Source organism: Mesitornis unicolor, unplaced genomic scaffold, assembly GCF_000695765.1.
Source record: "Mesitornis unicolor isolate BGI_N332 unplaced genomic scaffold, ASM69576v1 scaffold48408, whole genome shotgun sequence".
Lineage (NCBI taxonomy): Eukaryota > Metazoa > Chordata > Aves > Mesitornithiformes > Mesitornithidae > Mesitornis > Mesitornis unicolor.
Window position 1 is genome coordinate 16,640 of NW_010202103.1, and position 8,728 is coordinate 25,367.

General features: G+C 40.1%; 1 protein-coding gene across 1 annotated transcript in view; it reads right to left on the minus strand.

The window, feature by feature from the left end:
• LOC104545218 (pleckstrin homology domain-containing family G member 1-like) overlaps positions 1 to 8,113 on the minus strand; it is a gene marked incomplete at both ends in the record, with an annotated part of 22,555 nt that extends 14,442 nt beyond the window's left edge. The window contains one exon of the mRNA XM_010190299.1: positions 7,575 to 8,113. Within this exon, the coding sequence (XP_010188601.1) occupies positions 7,575 to 8,113 (539 nt within the window). The remainder of the gene's footprint in view (positions 1 to 7,574) is intronic.
• Between the last annotated feature and the right edge of the window lie 615 nt (positions 8,114 to 8,728).

An 8,728-nucleotide genomic window follows, 5' to 3' on the forward strand; every position in this document is an offset into this window, starting at 1 on the left:
TAGAGAAAACTAAACAGTAGTACTGCATCAGAAGAATGAAGTCTCATTTACTTTAGATATTTCTTTAGGGCTATCCAGACAGCTGTTTACACCTGTTTGGTAATGTACCTAGTGCTGTTCCTAGATGCCTTAGCTCTCAAAAGTCTCCAGTGTGGATTATAGTCCTGATTTTTAAATAGCAGCACCAGGAACAAAACAAAACACTGACATTCTCCAACACAGCTTCTTCCAAATTTATTACAGGTTTTTTCAAGTGGAACATTTTCTGCTCCAATTTATACTGCTGTAACTCTGTTTAAGCTTCACAGACTTCAACAAGGCCTCTTAGATATGTATTGAGATGCTCAAGCACAATTTCATTTCAGCTATCACATTTCAATATCGCTGGAGAAAACTCTCCTTGCTTAAGACCTGCTTTCTCTTGAGGAGGTCGATCAGAATTTGACACAGCTCTCCCATCATGGATGAAAAGACAAGTAGTGAGAAAGTTCATCAGCTCAAAAGTCTACCAAATACTAATCACAGATAAACTTATTACTGTCATGATCATAATATTTGTTTTGCAGGTAATTTAAATTGCTCATCCAAATTTTCTAAATATGAAAGGATCAATCCCTAGTCAGAAAGAACAGCATATATGCTAATCTGTTTTTAACTGCTTTTTAATATCACAGCAAGACAAATTTTGAAGAAAGAAGAATCTCATACTGAGTATCACTATTTTATTTTAAATCTAAACTAAATATCTTTTCTCTCTGTATGGGACAGGCTCTGCAGCTGGCCCCAGAGAGGAGAGTCTGTTTTTAAATCATCACAAGGAAATTAAAAGGAAATTACCTAAAAATCACAGACTTACCACTTGCATTCTCTCTTTTGTGCTGAAGATTTAAGACAAATAAATGAAGTATGTTAGCAATCTTTGTCAGACAGACTAGACTTGCAAACCTGCAGAGCCTAAACATGAAGCTGAGGTATTGTTCCACAGCTTTATAGCCACTGATATGGTACACTAACTTCTAGCCTTAATGCACTGCAGAGGAATACTAATTGTGAGACCACACATCACTGCTCCCTATATTGAGTGAAATAAAAGTGATGAAAAACCTCAGAAGAATGCCATCATTTCAGCCTTATGATTGCTGCAGTGCCGTAAAATTCAGTATGCTTATACAGGAGCGGCTGGTACATCCTCTCACATCACAGCAGTATTCTCCGTAACATCGGGTTATATTATACCTTCCATTAAAGCACCCTGTGAAATTATAATCTACAAAATTATCACAGAGGGCAGCTCCGTTAATCAAACCATTTCTTTTTGATGGGTACCAGCATTCTCTACTGTGAAACAGAGGTACTCTTTCAGTGCAACACCTTCATGTGCAACTTATATCAGCAATCTAAAGGTACGCTCCTCAGGCATGTAGGTTAGCAGCCACAGAAAACGAGATTGCAAATGTAAATTAGGTATAATATGGGAAGAAGCATTCTTGGATGCATTAGCGATACTGGGATTCCCACCTTTTGAATCTAGGACTAATTAATAATAAATATTAATTAACTTTATCAAAGTTATACTATCCAAAAACCCAATGCACAAGTAGCTATGCTTTTACTAACACACCACAAGAAGTGACAATGGCGTCTTCAGAGTTGTCTTTTTAACTAATAGCCTAAAATGTAGAAAGAGACATCCTCTAACTGAAGCACCAGGAAGCAGGAAACTGGGAACAATAAAACTCCGATATGGACTTCCTCTCAGAAGGGCTTCCTTTAATCATTAGTACCACAACACATATCTACTGCAAATGTCCAATATTTCCCCTTACACAGCTTCTCCACACACACCTCCCCTCCAAGGGGTCCATAACTTCAACAGACTTGCTCACCTTGGATGAAGCTTTCCATGCCAGAAAACTGCCTCCTTGCTAGGTTATTTTAAGAGATTTCAGCAAAAGCATTCCCCCAGGCCTTTTTGAGAAAGAACACCCTTTTTTTCCTTTGCTCATGTTGAAAAATTTTAGTGACCTTTGCCCTGAGAAGACAAGCACCCCCAGGCTGACTAGCAGGGATATGAACCATATCCTGACATCTCAAGGAGGGGCAGTAGCAGACTGGAGCATAATGGAGACTTTGTTTCTGAAAGTATGCCTTGTTCAAATCTCCACATATTTGACCATTCTGGGGGCAGGATGGGTGTAGGAGAAAAAAACCCCTCAAATTCACATATCCCCAGTAGGAACCTTTAGCAGTGGTCCTTTGCATGTTTCAGCTCATGCTTCACAAAGTCTTAACCCACAACTGCCATTTTCAGGGAAAAGATGGTTCCTGTGTCTCAGTGACCCTCTGTAAACCTTCTGCAATGTGGAGAAGCAAGCTGTGCAGTTCCAGGGCAGAGGAGACGTAAAAGAGTCCTACAGAAAGATGGGAAGGAGAAAATGGAAACAGAGCTTGAAGAAAGAGACTGAATGTTAGCAGAACTTACGGTGGCATAAAAATTGGGAATGGTGATAAAAACAATGTCAGAGAAAAGAAAGACCGAACAAAAAGCTGAGACAGAGAGTGAGAACTACAACAGACATGGCAAAAACACTGTGACAAGTTATTTAAGAGAGTGTCTTCAGATCCACCAAGAGATCTGGAGTCATCAGACACTATGAACATGGGAAAGAGAAAGACTAAAAAGTGACAAATCACATGAGGAAATGAGACAATATGGACTGACAGGTGATGAGGATGGGATTTACTGAGAGAAAACTTAGGACAGATGTGCAGGGAGACCATAGGCAGAAGACTGCAGAGGAGAATGGGACTTTCTAGCTTAAAAAGGCTTGAATGAGTCGTCTTTAATATAAAAGAAAAGAGAAAGGAAGGGGACAAAAGATCTACAGAGCAGACAGAAGAGAGATTTCAACTAGTCCAGTAGAGATGGTTTTAAAAATGTCACATTTGGAATGAGACACTAGAGGAACTCATTCACATGAAAGAAGTCTCCCAGATTTCAGATGGAGTTCAAGATTCCTGAAGCTTAACCTCCATTTGCACCAAATATTTGTGAAATTCATTGATAACACATGCTTCACCCCCCTCTAGCTACTGTACAGATCCCAATGACTTTTTACTGATATTATTTTACTGACCAAGTTCTTCTACCAAATGGCTGAGGTTCATGCAGTAGATCTAGATGTTCTCAACAAGCTGGTATCACTGTGAAAGTGTATTTAATGTAATATGACAGATGCATGCACTGTAACAGTGCATTTGCATTATTCCTTCCTTCTGTAAAGGTAAAACATAAACGTTGACGCCTTTTTCTACAGTTACAAGCATTTGTACAAAGTATGAACATGAGCTTTTGACTCCTGTGAAGTGCAAGAGCAAAACACATTTTTATTATAAACTCAGAGACAGCATTTTACTCAGGAAAAAAAATACTTTAGTAAGTCACTCTAATTGAACTTTATGCCTATTCTAACTAAATTATTATTTGAAAAAGTCAGGTCCTAAAGAGGAGGAGGTCTGCAGGTTCTGCCCTGGCCAGTACACCTGTCAGCATGACACAAGCAGGAAGCACAGGTATCCGATTTCTCATCACAAACTTGCCCAAAACAAGCTTCAAGCTCTACTAATGCAAAATTTTAATTATACTTAACAGATCATCTGATAAAACATACCAAACAATAGAAAAATTCACTCTATCTTTGTTACAATGCTTGCCTGTGCAAGAATCACAGCAGCATGCCTCAAAACAATCATAATTCAACTGTTCTTTCAGGTCACAGACAAAATGACTGTACCAGCTAGAAAAGCAGTTGTTTTTAAAGCATATCCTGGGGCAAAGGGAGCCAAAAAGTACCTGTATGTCCTCCTCTCACTCACCCTAAGTCGATGAAATATTTCTTATCAGCAATTTAAAAGAAAGCGGGAGAACCTAAGCAGGCCTACAGTATCAATTAAAGATCACATTAGCCATGTTCTATGAAGTCGATTTCTACATCTATCTAGCATTGTGGTGCTGTTAAGAACTAAGACCACACATATATTCAAAAGCCAACAGAAGTTATGCCTTTTTAGTTTATTTTTATTTATTTACATATTAATGACCTAACAGCATTAGGTCAATAAAGGCATCAGAAAGGGTGAAACTCTATTTTCCCCCCATTCACTCCATAGTCTTTTATGTCAAACACAGTAACTCTACGTGTTCTAAGGATAACATAGGCTGAAAGGACACTGCCCAAAATACTATGCTAGGCTAACTCTTAATGAGCTGACTTTGGATAAGTTTAATAGTATCACAATTCTACATGCAATTTCACACCATCCATGTTAATGGGTCATTTGTGTACAGCTTTATTCTTTACATTTGTGTATAACTAATCTTGGAAACCAGTTCCAGGCACACGAAGGACAAGAAAGTAATCAAGAACAGTCAGCATGGATTCGCTAAGGGGAATTTGACCACCCTGATAACCTTCTACAACGAAATGACTGGCTTGATAGATGAGTGGAGAGCCGTGGATGTTGACTAACTTGATTTCAGAAAGCATTTTGACGTTAGCAATCATAAGATCCTCATAGACAAGCTGATCAAGTATGGGTTAGATAAGAATATAGGTTGATTGAAAACTGGCTGAACAGACAGGCTCTAAGGGTGGTGATCAAAAACACAAAATCTAGTTGGAGGCCAGCAATTAGCAGCATACCCCAGAGGCTAATACTGGGTCCAGTCCTTTTATGATATTCATTAATGATCCAGGTGAAAAGAGTGTGGATGTATAAAAAAACAAACATAACCAACAAAAAAAAGCTACCAAAACTCTCCCCAAGGTAAAAAGAAAATCTCAATCCTCCAAAAACTACAAACAAACAAAGAAACAAACCCAGATTGTCTGTGCATCACAGGCAAACACACTTCGATATACACCAGAAATTTCGAGACTGGATTAGTGAGTTTTGACACTCTCTCAGTTCCAGCACTGGAGACTGTTTCAAAGTGCTGGAAACAACAGAAAGAATATTTTCCTTTTAAGTATGTTTGAACTGTCTACAGAGAAGGTAGCATCAGCAAATCTCCACTACCAGGGGACAAAAAAACTATAGACTATATCTGTACCAACAATCCTCAGCGCGGGGTAGAAGGTGATTGAAATATGGAACCTATCCATTTCTCCATTTTTGCTCTTACGTCATCGTCAGTCTGACACCTCTTCAGCTTTTAGCCCTTTGTACCTGGGTTGCACTGCTTCTCTTCCTCCCTCCCCACCCAAAACCAAACAAAACTTGCTTGCTATTTGCAGTCTGTGTACATAAACTGCTGTATTGCAGTCAGCTACAAAACTCACTTGAGAGCTCCAATTTCAACCAATTTCATACTCCTCTCAACTTTCCACTTCCTGAGTTTGCTCTCATTTCCTCGTATTGTTTTCCCTCTAATGATTTTCTCTCTCCACCTTGCACTGGTTCATTTGCTTATGCTTTCCTCCACTGGCTCCCACCTTCATGTATCTCTTCAGTTCGCACACACTTCTTGGGCAGCAGTTGTCCTTTGACCTTTCCCCAGCTTCTCTTTTCCCATTCTCTTCCTATTTCCTAACCAGCTGTCAAAATTTGACCCATGTTTATCTGAAAAATAAGACAGATCAAGCTGCTTCCCTTCATCTTAGTTTGGCTCAGCACCAGTCAGCTTGCTGCCAAACTAAATGACCTCAAGTCATAGAGGCCCAGGATAATCAAATTTTGTAGCGCTGCGACACTCCTACAGATGTCCATGAAGTCTTCCCAATCTTCTCACAACCACCATCCTTGGTTAGGTAAATCACTGCAGCATTGCTAAAATAACTTGAGGAGAAAAGAATCCCAAGAAACATATAAAATGAGCTCCTTTAAAACACTTCCAGTCACACCTTCCTCCTCCCTAAGGCCATGCACAGCCTGAGGCAGCTGGTTTCCCACTGCCCTCACAATTTGGGAAGGAGCTCCTTTGAAGCCCTCAGATCCTCAGTACCTAAGAAAAGCCCCACTGCCAACTAATCCATCTTTCAAATATCTTGCCTAGTGCCACACAAAGCTTTGAAGAATCATTATTTATTACTTGCTGTATGAAACATACTTGGGAATTTCACAGCTAAATTCCTCCAGTTCTTTCATAAACTTCAAGAACATTTGCCACATTTACTCTACATCCACTGTAGTGATGCTTAAAGTATTTCTGGCAAGCATTTGGTGGCCTTCCCACTTGTAAATGGAAAATCTGTTTCGAGATTTTAAAGGTAGTTCCCAATTTCCCAAGTTGTACAGTTTACTGCATAGGAGAATAAGTGAGAAGTAAGGTTTCCAGAAGCACAGAGGTCATGCCTAGTGAACGGTGACTACGCAGAGAAGCTTTTTGCATATGACAACCTTAAACACTCCAAAATGAAACTTAGACAACAGTTAAATGTAAAGAAACAGCAGCAGCTACAGAAACCAATAAAGTCTTGCAGGAAAAGCCTTATTTGTGAGAACTCTAGGGGAGTGGGGGTGTTTAATCATGACATGCATTTGTGTTATCAAAGCCTTAGCGATTTTACCTGTTCACTGTTTGGGGGACCAAGCAGGTTGGAACTGTGGGTGGGGAGAGTGTTTCCAGCTGACTGATATTTCCTTTCACAGATGACCTCATACAGCTATCTTAAGCCATACATTCTATAAACAGTGCATTAAACATGCACCTCCCAAGAAACATCTTTGTGGGTAGTCATGCACACATAGGTTAAGTATGCAGACTACAAAAAATAGCCAAAGAACTCAACTGTCATCTTCAAAAACACCAAAGAACATGACTGATCGCACAGCTACATGTACATGGAGTGAGCAGAACAATCTACAGGACTCATCCATGTTTTTTGCTGTACTAGAAAAGGAAAAAGAAAGATACTGTTCATCTGGGGGTTAGACAAAAACTTCACTGTTGCTAATAAATGCTACATCCGTTTATTAGCAACACCCATTCCGAATTAGTATTAAAGAAACATAATTACTTCTTATAACAACCAAACAATAGGGTTTTCCAACAAATACACATGCCGTATTCAATACTACAGGCCAAGGACATGAAGTGAACAGAATGTAGCTATGAGCTGCATGAAATAGAGAGAGAAAAAGGCAGGAAAGAACTTGCAGAACCAGGATTCAGTGGCGGGGAAAGGATCAGTGAGACCCTTCAGGTAAAGCATTTAAAGGGGCAAACAAGCTGTTTGCTGCTTGCTTCCTGTTATACAGGAAACAGAGCATTGCACATTTGTTTGGTAAATAAAACAAAGTTTAAACTGCGAAGAGTTTATAACTTTTTGTTCACTACTGCTGTCAACCACAGAATTTTTTTTTCCTCTTATTTCTTCATGAGTGCATAGTAACAGTTTAGATTTATCTAATCAAGTAAAAACTAGAAACACAAGAACAATGAAGTTACACTAATTTATAAAGACCAGCAAATGCCAACTCCATTGTCGGGTCCATCCGTCCTTCTGTGAAATCAAACAACGTAAAAAATAGCATTATGGAACAGTTAACACCATCCTAACCAAGACTCCTACCTTCACAATGCTTTTTAGATCCTGCACATACATCCTCTCTGTCTCCAGAATCTCTTGGACGACTCTGTCTACATAGAGGAGCTTGGGACTGGTGGGCTCTGTGACCAGGGACATTGCACAGCTTTTGCTTGCTCCCTTTGGCTCTGCTTTCCTCGGCATGCTTAGCCTTTTTTCAACACTTTCCCCAGGATCCTCTTGCTCTGCAGGGGAGTTTTTGCATGGCTTGTTGCTGGAAAACTGCCTGGCTGGGACCAGTTCTAGCTTGATGGCACCCGTTTCTTTATCCTGGTTGAACAAGCCCAAGTGGCTGTTTGAAACCAAGGTCATTCTGCTTCCAAAGGAGCAGTGGCTGTCCCTGGAGGAAGCAGAGGAGGAAGTGGAGCTAAAGCTGACAGGACGGTCGCTGTCTGACAGGTCCATAGTTTTCTTTTCACAGTAGCAGAAAGGTCTGCTCTCCTTGTGCAAATCTTCCCCTTTAGTCTTGGAGTCAAGCGCCTCTGTCACAGCTGGTAACACATCAAGAGGTAAGTGGAAGTCATCTAAAAAAATAAACAGAAGAAGCGGCTTTACTGTGGCTTCTTAACACAAAACACAAAAGTTGACAACATACTTCTAAAGCTTTTTGCATACAAAACTGCCACAACTCTATTTTAACTAAAAGGCAACCAGAACAGCATGATTTGGGGGTCACTGTAGCTCTAATGCTTTTTAGGTGGTGGGGATCCCCCACTAGGGGCTACTACAGAGGTACTGTATAGCTCCTGCTCACACAGAGGTCTCTGGCATGTCCTTCTTGTGCCAGTGAGCTGAGCTTGGTGCTAGCACATGCACTGCCCAGGCTTAGCACAGGTGAGAAATAAGATTGAAAGATTTTCCCTAAGGTTAAAAGAACCCACAAACCTCTGCCAGGACCAGTCCCTGCTATCTCCAAGCTGAGCACTGACCCTGGTTTGGAGGCTTTGGAAATCTCAAGAATCACACAGCAATACCAGAGAGTATCTTTCATTTTGAATACTGCAATGCCAACAGTCAAACAAAAACTAAAAGCAGTTATCAATTACCAGTACTGTGCCTTGTACAAAAACACTAAAACTGGAATTATTTGTCAATGAAAATAATGTAGCTTCTGAAAAAAGAGTTCCCACAGGAAAGAG